At 46.7% G+C, this 23,977-nt stretch overlaps 1 protein-coding gene across 1 annotated transcript in view; it reads left to right on the top strand.

Moving 5' to 3' along the window:
* LOC144822040 (scavenger receptor cysteine-rich domain-containing group B protein-like) overlaps window positions 1–16,781 on the top strand; it is a 346,782-nt gene extending 330,001 nt beyond the window's left edge. Inside the window, exon 5 of the mRNA XM_078679110.1 lies at window positions 16,744–16,781. Coding sequence (XP_078535236.1) covers window positions 16,744–16,766 — 23 coding nt within the window. The 3' untranslated portion in view covers window positions 16,767–16,781. The remainder of the gene's footprint in view (window positions 1–16,743) is intronic.
* The last annotated feature ends 7,196 nt before the right edge of the window (window positions 16,782–23,977 follow it).

The following is a 23,977-nucleotide window of genomic DNA, read 5'->3' as shown; positions in this document are numbered from 1 at the left end:
TCTTACACAGATCTGGTTCCTTTAACACAAGAAGTGAGAGAAGAAATCCACTGGTTGTTGGGACACTCGGATGAGTTGAACGGCAGAGTCTTCTTCAGGTCCCAACTGGAAGTGATAATAGAATCAGATACCAGCCGATTGGACTGGGGCATGCATTGCGGAGATATCTCCACTGGAGGCAGGTGGTCTCTCCAGGAGTTATCGCTACACATCAACTGCCTGGAGTTGCTGGCAGGGTCTTTTGCTATACAGGCTCTTTCTCCCAAACAAGTCTCTTGTTGCATTCTCAGGATAGGCAACATTTTGGCGGTGAGATACATCAACAAGTTGGGAGTTACAAGGTCATCCCTATCGATGGAGATAGCCAAAGTTTTGTAGCAATATTGCCTGAGTCACCAGATATCGGTGATAGTGGAATACAATCTGGGGCAATCCAACATGGTCATGGACTGGAACTCCAGATACCTGACAGTTTACAGCGACTGCCACCCATTCCTGTTCCAGAGTGGCAATCCAGATAGCCCGGCAAGTGGTTGGTGACACCCCTTTGGAAATCCCAACCTTGGTTTCCAATTCTGGTGGACATTGGCCTGCGACTCCCTTGAATCCTTCATGGTCTCAGGTGATGCTCCAGGGCCCTCACGTAGAACTTCATCCGATGATATTATTGGTGCAGTTGTCCCTCATGGCATGGAGGCTTTCAGGCAACAGTAGGAAATGCCAAGCACTTCGGACACGGCTTCCAAGTTCATTCAACAGGCTGGGGCCCCTTCTACTGGAAAGAGGTACTCATCAGCTTGGCTATGGTTGGTATGCCGGTGCATGGAATGGCACGTGGATCCGGTGGAGGCGGATTTATCCCATGCTGCGAATTTTTTGTAAGAAAAGGCTTCGGCTGGCTTATCTTATTGATCAGTAAATAATTTCCGATTGGCAATATCATCAGGTCATAGCCAAATGGATGGGAAACTTGTAGGTATGCATCCAGTGGCATGTAAATTACTTAGTTATCGAGGGGGCTAACCCTCCTTGAGCGAAGCATACATATTTATCGGATGTATCTTTGGTGCTGGCTCTCTTTGACAGATGGCCAGATAATTCTTTGTTATCCAGGAACCAATTGTCCGCTAAATTGCCCATGCTTTTGTACTTATCTGCCAACAGACATACTTGGGATGTGAGAGTTCTGGATTTAACTGGTAGAGTCTTCACTCCGAAAGGAGTTTCTTTTATCATAACTGTCAGAACAAAAACTTTTTCTCGTTGCATAGAGTATAATGCTTTTCCAAATAATGCAAAACTGTGTGTAGTTCAATGTTTGAAAGCCTTCAAGGAATGTACACGGTCTATATGACTGGTGAGATCGACACAATTGTTAATTGTCTTGCAGAAACCGTTTAAACTAGTATCTTCTGCTCCAATAGCCTGGTGGTTTAAATTGGTCATGAAAGCAGCGGGTATTGATACTCAAGTTTTTGGTGTTCATTTTGTTCGGGGGGCAATGGCCTCCAAGTTTTTTATGCTGGATTTAACCATCCAAGATATTATGAAATCCGCTGATTGGTCTTCTGAATCTAGATTTAAGCAATTGTATTACAAACCAGAGGGCAATATAACTTCTGTGGTATTTGAAGTGTTAAACTAACAATAATCGGAGCCTCCAGTCCTGAACTAGAATATAAAATTTGCAAGCATTCGCACCAAGAATTTTCAATTCTATTAAGGACACGGAGGCGAAGAATATCCTGTCCAATTGTATTACAATTGTATTTTCAATTGTTATAATTCTAACTCGCCCGAATGTATCATGCAGTTCTTATATAGAAGTTACAGATTTTTCCTTTTTTCTTCTATTCTATGGTTGGAACAGAATTTTGATTGATTCTGTCTTCTTCTGGTCAGAAGTATTTCATTGTGTTCCAGTTCCTGGTTGAGGGGTTGCTCTCATATTGGATGGAAATCGAAAATGGTCCTGAGTGATCTTTATCGTTTATGCAGTTTGGATTAAAAAGTGTCGGAACAAAGAAAGAGGCTATTGGAAAGGAGATCGTGACTCTTATAGGATCTGCTGAGATATGACTGGCTGAAAAGCATCATGGGAAATGTAGTTTGTGTGATAATGTTAAACATTTTTTCATTGTCTGCTGTATTTTAGGCAGTAAAGAAAGAGAAACAATAATCCTCGCCTCTGTGTCCTTAATAGAATTGAAAACTATTGGCGCAAATCCTAGCAAATTATATATTATGCATTCTCTTTCTTTACTGACAATTTTCAGCAGCCAATGAAAAACGATCAACATATTATTAAATTACATTTCCCATAATCCAAGGTATCCATCCACCAATCCCAGTCTCTCTGTCCAAATAATTAAGCCCCATTATGTATTACGTGCCTCTTTCTTTGCTGCTCACAGTCCAGTTAAGTGCTCTATATACAATTTTTTATACATTTATAATTAGCTTACTGTCATATCAACGTGTTATGGGGTTTTGCTGTTGATACGCTTTATTTGCTGATTATTATTTCATTGTGAAAGTTGCATGCTATGTGTGTAGTGATTGCTGGCTGCGCCGCACGCAATGCAAGCCAGCGACCGCTTTTGACTGTTAGTGTAATTTTTCTCTGGTATTCCTGCCATACCTCTATCACTGCTGCATAGCCTTTCCTCATTGGGCCTTCTAGTAGCAATATTTGTTTTTCAGAGCCGGATGACTGTAGCCGAGTTGGGCTACTTTTGGGCTACGCGACGTCCTTCTTCCGGTTTTCCTCATCGTCCAGTGTTCTTTAACGCTTGACCCCACACTAATGATAAGTACTGTGGTGTGGTCCTGACATCTGCTCTGGCTGCATAACTCGAGTTTGGCCCCATTCTGAGTGCAGGCTTTACATCTATTTGTCTCTCCTGACGCCCTGGTTCTGGGGCTTTATCCCCATTATACTGTTGTGCACTAATGATTGCTCCCCCTGATTAATTCCACTGGAATTGACGTGGCATTTTCTCTAGAGAGTGTTGGAGGAGAGTAGGAGCAGCTTCTTATAATTATCCCCATTTTTTGCTGATGTTTCACTGTTTTTCGACTTTAGTTTGGCTGAGGACCCCAGCCTAGCAACTTCCTCTCTAAAATGATTGCATGTACTTTAGGTACACCACAGATTGGATTCTGGGGTACCCTTATAAGTCGCTAGTATATGGTATCCTATATACCGTACCCCACAGGCCTCTCAGGGGCTGCAGCATGTATTATGCCACCCCTGAGAGACCACTCAAAATGACACAACAGGGTCTGCTACAGCAGCCTGTGTAAGGTGGTGAGGGGTTGGTGCAGATGATGAGGACCTCAGTCTTTTCTGAGTTCAGCTTCAGATGGCTGTTCTTCATCCGTTCGGCGATGGCCTTCATTCCTTTGTGGAGGTTTGATTTGGCGGTGAGGCAAGCGGGGCCATGTAGATGTTTAACAGTGTCGGGCTAAGGGACGATCCTTGGGGTACGCCGCAGATGATCTCAGAGGCTTTAGATCGGAATGGGGGAGGCAGATGCTCTGGGTTCTGCCGGAGAGGACGGAGGTGGTCCATTCCAGAGCCTTGTCTCGGATCCCTGTGTTGTAGAGATGCGGTGACAGATTGTATCGAAGGCGGCTGAGAGGTCCAAGAGGATGAGGGCAGCAGTTTCGCTGTTGTCCAGCAGGGTCCTGATGTCATCGGTGATGGCGATGAGGGCAGTTTCGGTGCTGTGATTGCTGCAGAACCCTGACTTGGAAAGGTCCAGGATGTTGTTCGGACGTAGCGGGTCAGTTGTATGTTGACTATCTTCCCAATGACTTTACCCAGGAGCAGGGACGTGGGCCGGAAGTTCTTGAGGTCTCTCAGGTCCGCCTTGGGTTTCTTGAGCAGGGCGTTGATCTCGGCGTGCTTCCAGCTCTCCTGGAAGGTCGCAGTCTTGAGGGAGTTGTTGATGACTTTGCAAAGATGGGGTGCGATGATGACGCTGGCTTTGTTAAAGATGTGGTGCGGGCATGGGTCTGACGGTGAGCCAGAGTGGATTGTGTTCATGGTTTTGATGGTGTCGTTATTGTTCACGTTGGCCCAGGCGAGTAGGGGGTCATAGTCGATGGTAGGTGTGGGATCTGAGGTCTTGGTTGCTGTCAGGGCGGTCTGGTTGTTGAAGCTGTCGTGGATCTTGCGGTGGGAAGAAGGTGGTGAGGGAGTCACACAGGTCTTGCGACAGTGGTGTCGTTGGAGTTGGAGCTGGGGTTGGAGAGTTCCTTCACGATGTGGAAGAGCTCCTTGCTGTTGTGTGCATTGCTGTCGAGGTGGTCTTTGAAGGATGTCTTCTTGGCGGATCTGATGAGGTGATGGTGTCTGTGGATGGCGTTCTTGTAGGCTGCATGGCTGTCCAGTGTCTGTTCGTGGTGCCATTTCTTCTGAAGTTTCCGGCAGGTTTGTTTGGAGGCCTGGAGGTATGAGGTGAACCAGCTGGCTCTCTTGTCAGTGCATCTGTTAGAGGGTTTCTTAGGTGGGGCAAGAGAATATTGGCGCAGTCGTCGATCCAGTGCCTGAGGTTGTGGGCGGCAGAGTCGGTGTCAGTGGGGTCGGCAGGTGGGCTTCGGGCGAGGCTGGTGTTCAGCTGGTCTGCGGTGATTTTGCTCCAGCTGCGGTGGGGGATCTGTTGGGTGCAGTGGTGCATGGTGGGTTTCAGGAAGGTGAAGTGGATGCAGCGATGGTCGGTCCAGTGGGGTTCGGTGGTGCGGCTGAAGGTGATGTGGGGGCTTGCGGAGAAGATGGGGTCAAGCGTGTGACCGGCAGAGTGAGTGGGCGTTGTGACCAGCTGTCTGAGTCTGAGGTTGGCAAGGTTGTCAATCAGGGAGGTGGAGTTGGAGTCGTTGTTGTTCTCGAGATGAAAGTTCAGGTCTCTGAGGAGGATGTAGACTGTCGAGGCCAGGGCGTGCAGGCTGACTAAGTCGGCGATGGTGTAGCTGAACTGGAGCCGTGGTCCGGGGGGTCTGTAGATGAGTGTTCCTCTGAGGGTGGTGTTGGGGGTCAGTGTGGATCTGGAAGTGCTTGGCGGTGCTGAGGGTGTCATCGATGCTGGTCGTGATCCTGAGGGTGCTCTTGTGGACGATGGCGAGTCCCCCTCCTACTCCGTTGGTGGGGTCCCTGCGGGTGATCTTGTAGCTGTCTGGGATGGCTATGGCGATGTCAGGGGCCGAGGAGGCAGTCATCTAGGTCTCAGCCAGGAAGGCGACATCTGGGGAGGAGGTGTTGAGCAGGTCCCAGAGTTCAACGGCGTGTTTACGTGCGGAGCGGGTATTCAGTAGGATGCATCTGAGGTGGTTGAGTTCTTTTCCGGCGGGTGGTTGGGCGGCTTCGAAGCTGGTGAAGTTGCAGTTCCGGTAGGTGAAGGGTCCTTTGGTGTGCTTCGGGGCGGCCAGGAAGTAGGTGTGTGCTGGTCTGGTGTTGAGTGCGAGGAGGGTGCTGGTGTCGTACTGGCGTCGGTCGTCGTAGTGGGCACTGGGACCAGGGGTTCTGGTGCTGGGTGCGGTCCAGCCACGGATGGCGGGCTTGCCTTATATGCTGCGCCCGCCACGATATATGGGGAGGTGGGAGCAGCTGGGTGGCGGGAGGCAGGTGCGATGAGTGGGCAGGCAAGGGGGCAGGGCCGCAGGGACACAGCAGCGGGAGAGAGCGGGAAGCGGGCAGCAGAGAGGGCACAATACAGTACAAGGGGGCAGACAGGAGCAAGTTACAGAAAACAGAAAACCAGTACAAAATGTAGAAAAACAAAACAGCAGTGATTAAGGGCACATTACAGTACAATACCTGGCAACAGAGCACGACGGCAGACAGGCAAGGCACGCAGAGACTCACCTAGATGGTCCCCGCAGGAGTTGTCCTTACACATCAATTGTCTGGAACTCCTTGCGGGTTCCTTCGCAATTCGGACACTATCCCCGTAGCAGACCTCATGCTGCATCCTCCTCCGCATGGACAATGTGTCGGCGGTGAGGTATATCAACAAATTAGGAGGCACAAGGTCGTCTCTTCTTGTCAAGATAGCCAAGGATTTTTGGAACTATTTCCTCAACCACCAGATTTCCGTGGTTGCAGAGTACATTCCGGGCCAGTCCAATCAAGTGCCGGACTGGAACTCCAGGCATCTCAGGGATTACAGTGACTGGAAGTTGCTCCCCAAGGTCTTTCCGTGGATACAGAGCATTTGGGGCCCATTTCAGAGAGATCTTTTCGCCTCCAGGCTCATGTGAAAAATTCCTCAGTTCTTCAGCTGGAGGCCGGACCCAAAGGCACTGGCGACCGATGCATTCCTCCAGGATTAGTCGGGTGCACTTCAGTACGCTTTTCCCCCATTCCTAATGATTCCCAGAGTAGCGAACCAGATTGCCCTGCAGCAGGCGGAGCTGGTTCTAGTCACACCGGTTTGGAAGTCACAACCATGGTTCCCAGTACTTCTGGAGTTAACCTGCAATGTGCTGCTTCTCCTGCTATGGTATCGGACGATGCTCCAGGGTCCTCAGGTAGAATTGCATCCCTAGTTCTGGTCGGGCAGCTGTCCCTGATAGCCTAGAGGTTTTCCGGCAACAGTGGTAATTGCCAGGCCTTTCAACAGAGGCTTCAGGTTTCATCCAGCAAGCCTGGGCTCCCTCTACCAGGAAACAATACTCTTCAGCATGGCAAGCATGGCTGGGTTGGTGCCTGGGGTAACTGGATCCTGTGGAGGCAGGTCTCTCACAGATTGTGAATTTTTATCCAAGAAAGCCTCCGAAGGCCTCTCTTACAAATCGGTTAACAACTTTAGGTTCACTATCTCGGCGGGACATACGCAAATCAACGTTAAACTAGTAGGTGTGCACCCGGTGATCTGCAAACTTCTCAAAGGCATACGAGTGGCAAATCCTACTAAGGCTAAGCATTCAGCTTTGTGGTATGCTTCTAAAGTATTAGCTCGCTTTGATAGCTGGCCTCATAATGAGGAACTTTCAAGAAAGCAGTTGTCTGCAAAACTAGCCATCCTACTTTGTCAACTGTGGGAGAGGTGTGGCGCCGCGGCCAGGGCGACTGACGCTGGAATCTGGGGACCACGGTTCGATCCCCGGCTCCGGCGGCAGGTTAGCCCAGCACCATGTGACTCTGGGCAATAGCTCGCTTAATCTTCCCGACGGCCCCCAGCGCCTAGAGACCCTTACGGGTGATTGTGCGCTTTACAAATGTGGAATTTACTTACTTTAACTTGTCGGCGAGTCACTGATATCAGAGTAGTAGACCTAACAGACAGAGTGTTTTCCCTGGAAGGGGTCTCTTCTACAATTTCTGCTCAGACAATGACGTTTTCACGTTCCATTGAATATCATGCATTTCCTTTTAACATTAAATTATGTGTTATAAAATGCTTGAAAGCTTATGAACACTGTACACAAACGCTTAGACCGGTTGGTTGTTCAAGGTTGCTAATTGCATTGCAGAAACCGTTTAAGCCTGTTACGTCTGCGACTATTGCCAGATGGCTAAGGTATATAATGCAGGAGGCTGGTATTGACACTGAGATCTTTGGAGCTCATTCAGTAAGGTGCGCTATGGCCTCTAAGTCTTATATGTTAGGCAAAAGTTTACAGGATATAATGAAAGCAGATGATTGGTCATCTGACTCTACCTTTAAACAGTTTTATCACGAACCTGTGGGCCATATTGCTTCTGTTGTATTGGTAAAGCGTTGAACTAGCATAAACTGAAGCCTCCGATCCTGTAATAGAATAAAAAAATTGCTAGCATTCGCGCCAAGTTTGTTAAATTCTATTAAGGACATAGAGGTGAGGATTAGCCCACCAAATGTAATTTTTTTCATATTCATGATTGTTTTATTACCCGCCCTTATTTTTTCTGCTTATCACGGTATTATGATTGCAAATTTTTGTTTATGGGGCAGAGCAGAAAGGCGATCAATGAACATCGCAATGTTTGTGCAAGTTTGGTTGGCGCGCTGGGCGCCCTTCACCTACATGGATGCCGACGGTTCTGGCAAAAGACTGCTGTTCTGCTTTTCTACATGTTCTTCTCATGGACATAAGTTTGGTTTAATTGGACAATCCTCGTTCAAGGCAAAGAAAGAGGAAGTGCTAATGGATGATGTTACATATATTGGGCATAGTCTCTATGGTTATTTGACTGCCCCAGTGCAAGATTGGAAATGTAGTTACTTAAAGTCTTTAATAGTTTTTCATTGGCTGCTGTAAAATGAACAGTGAAGAAAGAGAAAGCATAATCCTCGCCTCCGTGTCCTTAATAGAATAGAAAATTCTTGCTGCAAATGCTAGCAAATTTGTTATACTTCCCCTCCCCTGCAGGCAGTAGCCAGTGCACATGTTCAGTAGGTAGATGCCTTCCTTCAGGTTTGGTAGATGGATTTAGCCTACGCCTTCCCTCCCTTCCTCTTCATCCAGCGGGTGACAGCGCAAACCCAGCAGCAGAAGGCCTCACTCATCATGATCACTTCAATCTGGCGATCGCAGGCATGGTTCCCCTCTCTCCTGGAGCTGGCTTGGTCCGCCCCGGTACAACTTCCATCGTACAAAGAGATCCTGGTGGACCCTCTGGGCCAACCTCACCCTTTGGTTCTTCAGGGCCATCCCCATCTCATGGCATGGTGGAATTTCAGGTGATGCTGGCAGGACTTCCGACTTTCGGAGGTGACTGAATTACTTATCCAACACTCCTGGGCCCCAGGGACCATCAAGAGGTATAGATCAGCTTGGAGGAGATGGGTACGTTGGTGTGTGGAGAGACACCTGGATCCCGTGGGCATCAGAGTTACAGATATATTGAACTTCTTGGCAGAAGTTTTTCAGGAAGGATTGGCTTATTGTACCATCAACTCCATCAGATTGGCTATTTCAGCGGATCATACACTGGTGAATAATGTTCCGGTGGGAGAGCACCCCTGTGTGAGTAAACTCCTCAAGGGCATCAGGATTTCTTGTCTCCCTTAACCAAGCTATTCGGGTTTTTGGGACATCAATCTGGTCTTACGCCTGTTGTCATCTTGGCAGGACAATCAATACCTGTCCCGGAAGGAAATTTTGGCAAAGTTGATGATGTTGCTCTGCCTCATCTCATGTAAGAGATCTTCAGATGTGAGAGCCTTAGACCTATCTTTTTTTTTGTTTTGTTTTTTTAGTTGTCCTCATAAATGCCACCAGAAAATGTCAATTCTAGATAGGCTTACTCTGGGCCACTGACACAAACTAGCTGTTCCCGCCCTGGAGTTTGTGGATAGCCGACAGAGATCACCCAGAGGTAGGTTGTTTCCAAATCCAACTCCAAATTACGATGTAGCTTACCCCTTAGGGAGGACAGGACCACTCAACCTCTGGCATAATCATTGGACTCATTTGGGATTATTTTTCACACCATGCCTTCAATGCGGACCAGACCTTGATAGTATTTTCCCCTCCGCACATTGTGTCTGGACAACTCACTGCCATGATGTTCCTTAAGCAGTCAGCAAAGTTAGGCGGGTTTACCGACTTCCACTCCCTACATATCTCCCTCCTAGCAATAACAATAACATAAAGAATAAACTGAGAGGTACTATGTCTGATGTCATAGTCCTGGGGAAGACTGCAAAGAACCCATCTGGGACTACAGGTTATTGGTGATAACACAACCTCTTCTAAGAACCCGCACACCTGTCTCCAGTAACTAGCGATTTCAGGGCAGTCAACAAACATATGTCCGTCGTCTGCTGCTGGAAACCCACATCTGGGACAGGAATAATTTTCTGCTGAGATCTTGGAGAGTTTCGCTGGAGTCCAATAGGCCCTGTATGCCGTGAACAGGTGGTTTCTTCTAAGGTTAGTTGGTTTTATAATTTTTTGGGAAAGTGTGAAAGAATCCGTCCAGACCTTTAGCATCTCACCAGGGTACCGAACTAAAGAATTATCCCAAAGCTTAATGATTTCAGCTCCCAGATTGTCTTTTGCTCCCACCAGTATGTTATACCAAAGTGTAACCTCCCCCTTCAGTCCCATCCCTCTACTGATATATTCCAAAATATGGCTCACATCATCCTTGACCCAACGCTGCCTCCCCCACCAGGAAGATAGTTGATAACATTTAAATCTTGTAATGGAGCCTTCTGTAAGGTTTGACAGGGGTTCCCAACTTAGTAGTACCGAGTCGTTACACAAGTCCCCCCACTTCGTAAGGCCAGCTGATCTTAGTGGAGGGCCAGCCGATCTAATAAGCAGTCTGGTGTACCTGAAGAATCCCATATTGGGGCCTGATAATGATAGTAAGGAATGTCCTAAATTCTACGTATTGATTGCCATATAATTAAGGCTGTCCGTAGGAGCTTCAGACGTACTTTCTTAAAAAACTTCTGATCTCCAAATTTATAAAGGAAAAAATCAGGGCCATATGGCAGGTCTGATAGCATAGCCCGAAATAGTCTACCATGTGAAGTAAAGTCCAACTTATTTGCCAGGAGTCTGAAGTTTTTGAACTGAAAGGCGTAACAGTAAAAGAGTAAATCAGGGATAGCCAGCCCGCCCAATTTCAATCCCCTTCTCAATTTCCTCCAGGCAATCCTGGGGGACTTGGTAGCCCAGATGAAAGAGCCAATCCTCCCTTGAAGATTTAAAATATCCTTTTTATTAAAGTTTAAAGGGATTGATGTAAATAGGAAGGTTATCTTCTGCAAGATTATCATCTTTACTAGGTTCACTCTACCATAGATGTTAAGAGGTAGAGTGTTCCATCTAGTCAAAAGCTTCCTAACTTCCTTTACAACCGTTAGCCAACTGGTTTTGGAGACTTCTTCTATGTTGTGAGTGAGATAAATCCCCAGGTACCTAATTTTTGATTTAGCTTCTGGTATCGGGGTTGGGTTGTTCCAGCTCATTATGTCGGTTTTATCTTTATTGATTCTATGCCCCGACACTGTGCCAAACTCTTCGGCCAGTTTGAATAGCCTGGGAATAGCCTCGACCGGGTTAGATGTATAGAGAAAAAGGTCGTCTGCATAAAGAGCCGTCTTAAGCTCCAGGTTTCCAATTTTAAATGGTGTAATTGCAGGATCTTGTCTCAGAGACCAAACAAAGGGTTCGATATAAATATCGAAGAGAAGAGGAGACAGGGGGCAACCCTGCCTCGTTCCCCTTGAGATGGTCAACCATTCAGTAAGGCCACCGTTAACCAATACTTTGGTCCGGGACCCCTGTACAATGTCTCAATCCCCTCGATAAATATATCCGGGAACCCGAACTGTGCCATAGTCTTCCATAAGAATGACCAGTTCACTTGATCGAACGCTTTTGCTGCGTCGATCGCGACAATGGCTAGCGGCAGCCCCCTCTCTGTTGCTATGTCTATAGCTCCTATGACTTGGAACGTACGTTCATTCAATTGGCGACCCGGTATAAACCCCCTCTGATCTGGGTGAATTATAGACTTAATTATTTTCGCCAGCCTAGATGTGAGTATGCCGGAGTAAATATTTAAGTCAGAATTAAGGAGCGAAATGGGCCAATATGATTCTATTTTTTTCAGATCTTTATTAGGCTTTGCTATTAAAGAAATTGTGGCGTCTGACCAAGAGGCTGGTGTATGTTCCCCCTGCAAGAATATTTTATTAAAGAGTCTCAGTAATGGGGCTAGGACTTCTTCTAGATTGTCTTTATATACCTCATTCGGCAATCCGTCTGGACCGGAGGCTTTATTCCTGGACATTTTTCTCAGCTGGGCCTGTACCTCCTCCTCCGTAATCTCAGTGACTAAAAAGGCCTTGTCGGATTCACTCAACTGAGGTAACTCTCTCGAAGCCCACCATTTTTCCAGCTCTTCCAGCCTCAGACTATTCTCCTCTTGATACAGTTCCTCCATGAAACTTCTAGCCTCTCTCCTGATCTCTGCATCTTCTGTAAGAAGCCGCCCTGAACCTCGCTGTATCAATGAGCTGATATTATTCCTACTTCTCTCCGTTCTTGCCTTCCAGGCTAACAAAGAGCCACACTTCTCTCCATATTCAAAATTACGGAGCTTGCTCACTTCCCACCTATCCTTACTCAACTTGTCAGCTCTAGCTTTACAGTCTGACTGTAGCTTTAAACGTTCTTTTTTAAGGGCCAGAATTCTATTTCTATCTTCAAGAGCTGCTAGCTGCAGTTGTTGCTCCTTCTTTTTAATTAAGTCAAGCTCGTGAATATCTTTTTCTTTCCTAAGTTTCCTATTTAATGCCATGTGTGAGCCACAAATTCCCCTTAAATAGGCCTTAAGTGTGTCCCATACTGTTTGTTCTGAAGCTGTTCCATCATTAAATTGAAAAAACTCCAACAAACTCCCCCTAATTTTGGTTTTAATCTCGTCGTTTAGGAGGATAGTTCTATCAAGGGTCCACCTGTAATCTGAAGGGCTAACCTTAAAAATAATTTTCAGTTCGACTATAGAGTGATCCGACAGTCCTACTGGGATATGCGAGATTGAAACAATATCAGACAGAAATGCTTGGTCTAAAAGAAAAAAATCTATTCTGGAAAACTGACTGTACTTTTTACTGTAAAAGGAGTGTTCCCTAAGGTTACCATGCTTAACTCTCCAAGCATCCTGTAATGTAAAATCCATCATTATGTTCTTAAGGGCTAGAAGCGATTTATTTGGAGATTTATATTTAACTTTAGAGGTACGATCTAATTGGGGATCCAAAATAAGGTTAAAATCTCCTCCTAGTATTGCTGGAGCTGTGTGTTGTATCATATACTGCTCCAACTTTTGAAGAAAGCCGGAATTATCTTCGTTAGGGCCGTAATAAACAGCACATAGAAAACACGAGCTACCAATAGAGAGGACTGCCACCAGCCACCGCCCAGACTGATCAGTTCCCCAATTGTGCACCCTGATTCCCTTATTTGCGCGTACTATTATGGCTACCCCTCTAGTAGAGCCCTTTTGCTTGGAACACAGAATTTCCTGAACCCAGCTGAGTTTAGCGAATACTTGACTACATACTTCTGCTTCCAGGTGGGTCTCTTGTAGGAGGTATACACGAGCCTCAGTATTTTTTAAGAATTCACAAACTCTTTGTTGCTTCTTTCGGCTTCCTAAACCATTCAAATTCCAGGAAAGGATTTTACTACTAGGTATCGTACTTAGGGACATTTATCAAATAGTACCAGTAGTGGCCTAAAACAACAACTAAACCTAAAGACATTAAAACTTATGGCATATGAGGACATTTTAATTTTTTTTTTCCCTTCCCCCCTGTGACCCCACCCCGCCCGCCCCCCCGAGGAACCCTCCCGTCCTGTCTGGCGTTAACATGCCTTAGGGGGCCCCACGCCCTTAGAACACCACCACCCTAGGTGAGAAGAATGAAGGTTCCCCCCCCTATTTAATCTTAAAGACTCCCACTTTTACATTTTTCATGTGTTTTTTAATTATTATTTTTTTTGATTATTTTAACAATTGCACTTTTTGTTTTTTATTGTTATTATATATATATTTTTTTCTTTTCCCCCCATTTTTTCAGAAAACAAACTTGTCATATGTGTGAGTGTTCTGTCTCTTCTACTAACCATCTAGTAGTTAAGGGCGTATGGTACGTACACCTTCTTGAGTTAAACATTTTTTTTTTTTAAACCTTACAACTAATTCTAGCAGGGTGAACTATTTCCTCATTTTGGATAGTAGATCATCAACTTCCTCTGGGTAGTTGCAGGTGAACATCTTATTATTCCACATATTTTTAAGTACAGCAGGAAACTTCATCTGGACTTGGGCTCCCAGTGAGCGAAGTTCTGGCATCCTAGAACCCAACTCCCACTGCCTTTGAGCCGTTTTTCCTCCTATGTCGGATCTGATTTGATAGGGATTGGCACGAAAATGGAGAGAAGAACGTGCAAGACATCTACTTAGAATTAGTTCCTTGACCCTGTATGTTTGGAAGTAAACCAGAATCTTCCTGGGTGCTTTACGATCAGGATGAAGCCTAAAAGGGTCTCTGTGCACCCGCTGGATCTTGGCTTCTAGGTCGATGTCTGAGCGATCCTTTAGTATGTCCTCCCGAAGTAGCCTACAGACAAATCCCTTTATGTCCTCTACTTCGGCCCCTTCTGGTATTTTGAGGATTCTGAGGTTGTTCCGCCGACTCTGCGTTTCCAACCTCTCTAGATCCATCATAAGGGTTTGGTTTTGGGCTTTGATAGTGTCTATATCCTTGGAGTTCCTCGTTGAGATTTCTGAGAGCGTGGTGACTTTGCTTTCCAGCACACTGGTTCGGGCCACTATTCCCTCTAGCTTAGTCTCTAAAATATCGAATCTATCATGTAGCCCCCTTTGGTTTCTCTCTGAGATCTCGAACTTGTCCAGCAAATCCTCCCTCAATGTTTGAATCAATAGACCCAGTCTGTCCCTCTCCGTCTCAGCCTCACCCGGCCTACCACTACCCCCAGGATGAGGGACGAAACTGTGTACAGCACTAGTAGAGGGGGGGGAAGACCGCGATGTGGGTTGAGATAGGGGTACAATGGGAATTATATGCGACATAGAGGGGGAGGATTGAGCCACAGAGCTCTATGAAGCCGAGACCTGGACATCAGTCAACATAGGTAACGATGCTGCTGGAGTAATTGAAACAAGGGACACCTGTGGCACGAGTGGCGTCTCTAGTGATGGCACCCCGAGGATAGGGCCACTCTCCAGATTAGAGTATACAGGAATCTCTGGGTCCCCCTCATTAGGGGCCAACTCCAGTGCTGCGTACCTACTCTCCAGGAATAGAGTAGACGCTGTATAAGGTTGGGAGGTGGCCCCTTCTTCTTCTGCCCTTTTACTCCCTTTCTCTACGGTCTCTTTCTCCACAGTTTCGATATTGCCTTCTTTAACACCCTGCTTTGGTCCTGGATTATCTCTCGGACCCCCCTTGGAGTTTACAGCTCGCTCCATTATATTGAAATAACTTTTAAGCGAGGGAGTACTTTTCTGCGCATGGGGTTGCTTAACTACCTTGGCTATCCTGCCCTTCCTTACTCCCCATTTCTTCAGTTTATAAGGAGACAAGGGTGTTGGTCCCCCTTTTTCGGTAATCTCAGCAAGGACCCAAACCCCCTGCCTCCTCAGGTCCTGCTTAGACCGGAGCTGGTATCTGTTCCTTATCTCCCCCCTTCTTCCTTTAACTGCAGAGCCCTCTGCTTGACAGGAATCAGCAATGGGACTCTCCGGATTTGGTGACGCCCTCCCTTCTACACTGCTACCCCTGAAGACACAGGCTTGTTTTGTTTTGCTGGAATTTGTTTGACAAATTGTAGTTGAACATACACCCGATATGACAGCCTCCATGCAGTCCTCCCCTCTTGAGACCACCTTACCGCTAGTGAAAGTTGCAGAAACGCCCCATCAAACCGGACCTCTTATCCGGAAAACGAGCGCCCCCCTGGAGCGAAGCCAGAGACTCCTGCAGGTGACTCGAGTCTCTCGTTGGTTGCACTTATCCTCAGCAATCCAAATGCCGACAGGAGCAAACTTCCGTGACCCGCTGTTTCCAACGCGGATCAGCTCTCCCGTCTCAGGTCTCCTGACGTAACACCGCTCAGGCATCCCGCGGGGTCCAGGTGCCCTGGAGCGCTCGTCAAAAGTCGCCCGACCTCCAGAAACAAAAGAACAAGGAAAATACTTAATAATGCCCAAGACTGTTAGCAAAAAGCATGCCCACCCGTCCTCACCACATTAATTTGGAAATTCCGCTCTTCAATGGGGGAAAGAACCATCCCGTACGCTATTGTGGTGCTTCAGGCTACGGAGTCCCGCAGCAGCCGTCAGCCTGCCGCCGCCATGTTCCTCCCATGCTAGAATTTTTACCCCTGAGGGGGTCAAATTCAACATCTCAAGAAGGACAAAGACGAGTACCAGGTTGGTATCCTATCCAGCTTTTCCCGACTCTCCTAAGCTGTGTGTTGTCAGATGACTAAAGACTTACAAAGACATGACAATGGAGGTGCGGCAGGGAACGGCAACTTCTGATTGCCATTAAACAACTCTTTAAGGCTGTGTCACCCCCGACCATTGAAGTTGGGTGAGAGGGATCATGGCAGAGACAGGCATCGATACTACTGAGTTTGGAGCACACTCCACTAGATGGTCTATGGCTTCCAAGGCTTTCCAGGCAGGGGGCAGATTGGAGGATATTATACATGCAGCGGATTGGTCATCAGATTCCACTTTCAAAAACTTTTATTTTAAACCAATCCATGACGCAGCTGCTCTGGGGGTAAGTAAACTTTAAAAATGCATAATCCTCGCCTCCGGTCCTGACATAGCATGAAAAAGTTCCTAGTTTAAATGAAGGAAAGTTTCAATTCTATTAAGGACAGGGAGGTGAGGATTATCCCCCCGGCATACTCTACCTATGCCTCCCTCCTAGGAGGACTTATACAATGACATTCATGAATTCTACAGATAAGAGGTAGGGATCATGTGATTGTCAGGAAAGTACTGAATTTTTATGCATCTACTACGGTTTATTGATATGCTTATGAACGATGTATTGACATTGTTTGTAACGGCAACCAGTTCCTCTATGGTACTACCTAATGTGAGATTAGGATATTCCTTGGATTCAGTTGATATTTATTCCATGTACAATGATATTCTCTTGGTGTGCGATTCTTTGTCCCTGAATGTTGGATATAATGGTAAGAACCATTTAAGGGAGAGTCTTTAACATTTTATCCCTATCTTCTCAGGTTCGGAGTCTAAAATGGAATAATGCCCAGCGGGCTTAACTTCCTTCAGTGAAGAAGAGGAAGGACTACAATATCTCCTATGTTATATGGACTATCGGACTGTTTTGTGATCGGACTGTCGGTGGCCCTGGTTACTCCTAGTGTTCATGGGCGTTGTAGTTCAGTGATGTGTTTCTTACTTTATCTTTGCATGTGCTGTTAATAAAGAGTGAAGAAAGAAAAGCATAATCCTTGCCTTTGTGTCCTTAATAGAATCGAAACTTTCATTCATGTTGACTAGGACATTTTTCATTATACTTCTCTTTCTTTACTGAAGCCAAAACAGCAGCCAATAAAACTGTACACTACTTAACCCATGAGGCGTAGCTTGCCATCTCTATACCAATCAATGTGCACCCTGCTGGGTATATAACCATAGAACACCATCCCCTTTGTTTGGTGCTGCAGCAGCGAGTTAAGTAATAAGTACATGTTTTGTCTTTATTTTTTATTGGCACATTTTGAGTGTGTTGGACTTTTTGCAGGGTCATCCCTGAACTTTTTGCCTTCCTCCTATATTTCGTCTGACCTGTTGTTGGCTATTTTATGACTCTGGGCACTTTACCACTGCCGATCAGTGCTAAAGTACATATGCTCTCCCTACTGTAAATGAATGCATTAATTGGTGACTCCATGATTGACTATTTGGTTTACTTGTCAGACCCTAGTACAGTGCACTGAGTTTGCCCTGGCGTGTACATCCAAATGCTGCTAGTGGGCTTGCAGCACTGGTTGTGCCACCCACAGAAGCAGCCTTGTAAAATATGTTCAAGGTCTGCCATTGCAGAACCTGCGTGCAGTCTGGTACTGTCATGCTGGCTGGGCAAGTGCACACACTTGCCAGTCCCTGAACCTTCCCTTTTCTTCATATCAGACACCCCTATGGTAGGCCCAAGGTCAGGGTGCATTGTAAGTGTAAGGTAGGACAAGCTCTGATGTGTGTGGCATGTCCTAATAGTGAATTACAGCCATTTGCGTTTTTCACTATGGCAAGGCTACCTGTTCTCCATAGACAAGAATGGGCTGTTTGAATTATTCCATTTTATAATCCTAACTGATTCAGAGAACATGGTAGGAATTCGAGTTTAGTATGCCTGGACTCAGGATGATAAAATACATCTTTTAGTAAAGTGGGTTTTAACATTCTGTGTTTGCAAATACCACTTTTAGAAAGTAGGTATTTGCTTGCCTAACCTTTTAAGCCTGCCTCTGCTAGGTTGTGTATTCCTTGTCTGGAGTTTGAGTGACAGGGCTGGGGGATTCCAGGAGACAGAATGAGTCAGCCCAGTGGTTAATAGAAAGATCTGCATCTAGATGGGAGGGAGGAGTTGCACCTGATACCTGAATAGGACTGTGCCCACCTCCCACAGTTCTGGCTCCACCCCCTGTGGTGCGTCTGATCTCTCTGCACTGCGCACTGAAAGAAGAGAAGGAAGACTGTCAACAAAGTGCTCCAGGGCTGTACTTGCTTTCCACAATGCTGGCTCCACCTCCTGTGGGGCGTCTGATGTTTCTGCCCTGCACTGTGAAAGGAAAGGAGAAGTATGGTAAACACAGTGCTTCAGAACTGATTTGGACTGGGCAAAGACCCCTCTCCCCTCAGAGAACAAAGGATTTGGGGGTATACATATTGGGACCCTAATCCCAAGAAATTAGATCACACTTTGCTGAGGAGAGGAACCTGAAGAAACTGAGGAGAGACTATTCCCAAGCTGAAGTGCTGCTTGGGGGATTGGCCTGCACTGGTTGCCTGACTGCCAAAGGAAGGAGAAAGAACTTTGTGTACTTTATTTTCAACTTGTGAAAGGTCTCTTAGGGCTTGGAAGAGAGCTTGTCCCTGACCGAAGTCTCAGGACCAGTAGACTTCACCAGCCTTTGTGGATTGCTGCTGGAAACGCTGTTTCAGTGGCTACAGAGCCAGGGAGCTGTGACCGACTCTCACGACCGGCCCGGTGTCCTGTAGGCACCGCATCAAGCAATGTCCGCCAAAAACAACGCAAGCTCTGAGCTCACCGACTCCGTCCTGACGCCGTCACCGAGCCATTGCCTGCACCGCGACTGGTGGAAACCGCGACGTGCAACGCCTCGCTACACCGACTCATACTGGTCTGACCGACGCAGTCACTGTTGCTTACTTCGAATCCTGTGAACGTACCGGAGTTGGGCACTGCCTCGCACACTTTGCAACGCACCGCCTGACTTGCACCACTGTCCGGACTGATCGACGCCAGCTCCCGAACTCCGGCTCTGTCGCCGCACCGCAAGCTGCAAGCCTACATCGAAGCACCGTCTCGCCCTGCAACGCAGGCCTTGGATCCACCGACTTTGTCAACGGGCTGCTGCCTGCACCGCATCAAGGGACAACGCGTCCTGTAATGCTTTCTTTTCTGCACTGCGACGAACACCAGAACCGGCTCGCACATCCGTGCCGGCCGCCTCAAGTAAAAGGTACTGTGACTAAGTCTGTCAACATTTGAGTGGGCCCGTACCAACGCGGTCCGCTGGATTTGTTAGACTCTGTGTTATTTCAACAACGCTGTAGCCAGACCGGGCTACCGACTCGCATAGAACATTGATTTAAGCCTTTTCAACCAGAACTCTTGAATTCTAATAGTACTGTGGATTATTTTTGTCATTATTGGTCTTGTGGTAACTCTATATAAAATATACTTATTTTTCATATAAAACCTTGTGTGGAGTCCATTTGTAGTGTTGTTACTGGGTTACTGTATGTGGTCACAAATGCTTAACTTACAACGCCTCTGAGATAAATCTTTGCTGCTCGTGCCAAGGTACCGAGGGGGTGAGCAGGGGTTATTTTAGGAGTGTAATCCCCTTATCCTGACTAGAGGAGAGGGTCCCTATTTGTCACAAGTACCTGCCAGCTAGAGACCCCCAATTCTAACAGACTGTTTTTAATTAGTGAGCAGTGATGTGCTTACATTCGCAAGTGCTTTAGATCAGCTGTACTGTGGTGGGGCGGGAGCGGGACAGTCAAGGAGGCAGTCTAATTTTACTGCAGACTGTTGCATGAGTGCGCAAACAGCTGATTGAAGTAATTGCTCTCCGATCGGCTCCTCGCACTGGTGCAGTCAGTTCCCAGTTCCTTAGTCTCTGGAACGCCCAACGGGGCACACAAATGTTGTAGGGCACTGCCCTAGGAGAGTTTTGGGGGTGGCTCCTTCCATAATAAATAAAAGTGTGTGCAGGCAAGTTTTAGGCTTTGGGCTTTAGTTTAAAAGACCTGCTAGCTGGAGGCTCTCGGCCTGTGATAGTCTGTGTTCACCCCTGGGCTACTCTCTCCTGAAGCTCCTCCACACCTCCATTAGCCAGATGGCTTACTTCGAAGAGGAGGTGGATCAATATAATGATTGAGAATCAGATGGAGGAGCAGCTAGTAGAGGCCCTGGACTCACATGTGTAGGATTCAGTCAACAGGGAATGACAACCCTTCACCAAACCCTTAAAAGATTATGGCAAGAGTATTGGGAGTCTCTTTGGGAGAATCCTCAGCTAAGTCTGCGCTGTTGGGTGAACAGGATCTGATACGTGAGAGACCTTCCTTCAGTTCCTCGGCAGAGGTGTTGTCATAAGTGGAATCGGCGGCACTTAAATACTATGGTATGGCAGTTCTTTTCCTTCTGGTTCCCTAGGTAATTCCTCCCTTTCTAACCCAGAATACTTCAGACTCAGACAAAGACACAGAGAAACTGCTTAGGGTGGCAAAACGCGAACACCAAACACATTATGTGGAAACTACTCCAATAAAAATCCATTATTTGACCCTAAAAACATAATTTACCCAAGGTCCACGGAATGGGTGACATGCGCAGAGGTAGCACACTATGTTCAAGAGAGTATGAGACAGGGGTTTGAGCGCATGGTGTGCGGTACATTAAGATCAGACTGTCCAAGACCTTATCTACTGAGCAAGGTAAAGGACACTCTGGAGTTAGAACCTAATGTGGCAACCTTCCTGAAAAAGTGTGCTAAGGATCCAAAGAAGGGGTTTAACAGGGCATGGAAGGGATGCCAGGATAAATCACTAGATGTGCCGGGACCCCTCACCAAGATCTTAGACTTAGCAGTCAGTGCTAAAGACTCGAACTCTACTAGAATGGGCTCAGAAAACTTCATGCTTTCTAAGAAATGCGAATTGTGCACTGTACATTGAGCGCACAAAATATTTCCTGATGAGGATTGACCCTCAATTGGTGGATATGGCTTCTACGGAGGCAAGCTCTTTGGCCAATGGCCTATTGTTTGGTGACAAGTTTGTCAAGGATCTAGGGAAATATGTTGCCACCTTTTCGGCCTTAGACAAGGCACAGATGACAATCAAAAAAAGTATAGTGGCCTTTTTGCCATGGCCATACGCTTCAGGTGTCGAGCGAATGGCTGAGGATATCACCAGGCATCCAGAGGATTTGAAAACAGAGAACGAGGCGAAGCCACCCGGTCAAAATTCCATCCCACCCGTAACAGAGGTGGGAGAGGCAGGCAGAATTGAGGTGGTTACAGAGGAGGCAACAACAGCAATGCTGGTGACACCTCCTATGGAGGTAAGAAATATTCAGGCTGGGGAGGTGTTGGACGGATTAAGAATTGGTTTGTTCCTTTAAAATTTTGAGGCATTAACGCAAGACCCATGGGTACTCCAAACAGTGCAAGGTTTCCACTTCGAGTTCTACTCTGCCCCAAACCAAATTCAGAGGCCTCAACTTCTAAATTTGTCCCTAACAGAGAGCTCTTTCATAGGCAACATGGAAGCGCCATTGTTGAAAAAAGGGGCGATTATAGAGTCAATACCTCCCCCACACTGTTTTGCCAACCCAATTTTTCTGGTGCCAAAAAATTATCAGGGATTCTGCCTTGTTTTAAATCTCAAGAAAATCAACTCCTGAATTGTGTATCGCCATTTCAAAATGGAAGGCATACACCTATTGAGGGATCTGTTGTTTGAAAAGAACTGGCTGCTGCGTCTCCACCTAAATGACGCATATTTGGCAGTACCTATTTTCTAACCTCATTGGAGGTTCCTACAGTTTCAATGGTGACATCGATGGTTTGAATTTATTGCCATGTCCTTCGGCCTCTCCTCCACCCCTTAGGGTTTCACCAAATTGCTCAAACCAATAGTACAATATCCACGAGAGAGAGGAGTGAGGTTGATTATTTATATGGACGACATTCTGATCATGGCACAGAACGTGGAGACATTGTTACTCCACTTATCTTGGACGAATCTGCTCCTTCAGGCTCTGGGCTTCGTCATCAACTCAGACAAGTCGATACTGATCCCCTCTCAGTTGATGGAGTTCCTGGAGTTTCAGGTGGATTCTGTGTTGACACAACTGTTGCTCATGAGGATTCTGTCTCACCTGGTAGTCCTTATGGCTTCTATTTGGGCGATGTTACCGGGCCTCTGCATTACCGGGCATTGCAACGACTGAAGATCATGCATTTGCACAAGTGTTTGAGTTCTTCAGAGCAGATTCTCCTATCCACGAGAGCCAAGACGGAAATATTCTGATGGTTGGAATACATAGATGCTTGGAATAGCAAGACCATTTTGAATCAATTCCAGATATAATGATATAGTCAGACCCCAATCGGTGGGGCGGGGGAGCCCGATGCAGGTCAGTAGAGACAGGGCAATCGGTCCCCAGAGGAAATAAGGTTGCATATAAATTGTCTGGAACTCCTAGCGGGCTCGTTCGCGATCCAACTCTTTCTCTGCAGAAAATGAGTTGTTGTATCCTTCTGTGGATGGACAATGTCTCAGTAAATATGATACATCAATCGTTTGGGGGCACGAGGTCTTGTCTGTATCGGCGGAGATAGCAAAAGTTTATTGGCATTATTACCTCCAACATCATATCTCAGTGATGGCGGAATACATTCCGGGCAGTGCCAATGTGATGGCAGATTGGAATTCCTGATTTCTTCAGGATCCCAGCGACTGGAGGGTGCACCCCAGGGTGTTTCAACAATTGAATCTGAAAAGGGGTCCATGCACAATAGATCTCCTTGCATCCCGATTCAACACTCAGTTACCCCAGTTCTACAGTTGGTGACCGGACCCTCAGGCGCTCAACCCGGTTGCATTTCTACAATCTTGGACAACGGGCGCGATTTATGCATTTCCCCCATCCGTCATGACTCAGAGAGTGTTACCGCAAGTCTGCCAACAGGGAGCGGAGTTAATCTTGATCACTCCCTATTGGAAGACACAGTCATGGTTTCCAGTGACGTTAACCTTGACTTGTGCTCCCCCAGTATCTCTGATCTCATTCCCAGGAATATTACAAGACCCGATGGGTCGTTCACATCCACTAGTGATGCAGGCTCAATTGTCTCTCATGGCATGGAGACATTCTGGAGATGCTGGCAAGTGCCGGGAGTTTCGCAGGACGCAATGTTCTTTTCTGTTGTAATCTTGGGCTCCCACTACGCACAAGCATTATGGATCAGCTTGGCGTAGATGGGTATGTTGGTGTGGTGAGCGACAGGTGGATCTCATGGGATCCATACTGTTAGAAATGGGATTTCCGGTTGGCTAAGGCTGGCGCCAAAACCAGGCACAAACCACCACTCTAGTCAGGGCAAGGGAGTTACACGCCAAGATAACCCCTGCTCACCCCCTTGGTAGCGTGACACGAGCAATAAGGCTTACCCCGAAGGCAATGTAAGTTAAGTATTTGCGCACGCACCCACCAGCAACAACATCCCGGGCCCCCCACAAAAGGAACTCCACACAAGGTTATATATAAAAATAGCCTTTGTATTATACCAAAACATTAGATAATAAATACACACTTTACAATGTGCCTTAGGAACGGGCAGAATTTACAGGAGATATATGTACAGGACAGGGCCACATGGACCACTGTCAGGAATAAGCACTTTTTAGGAATAACGCTTAGCACATAGCACATATAATAACTGTAGCACCAAATAACAAAATGTAGCACACAACCAGTAACCACTGGTAAAAGGTAAGTACCACCTACGCAACCCTAACCACCTTAGGAAAATATCACGCAGGGAACCATGAACTCACTAGGATAACTAAACTAGGAAACACAACCAGCTAAGCATAAAAATACATTTAGGGGTATGGGCAAGACACATGATGCATGAAGACACATTCAGAGGTGTAGGTAAGAAGGCATTACACATTAGGCAGGTAATC

This window comes from Lissotriton helveticus, chromosome 3_1, assembly GCF_964261635.1.
Source record: "Lissotriton helveticus chromosome 3_1, aLisHel1.1, whole genome shotgun sequence".
Taxonomy (NCBI): domain Eukaryota; kingdom Metazoa; phylum Chordata; class Amphibia; order Caudata; family Salamandridae; genus Lissotriton; species Lissotriton helveticus.
This window is presented reverse-complemented; position numbering and strand designations above follow the sequence as displayed.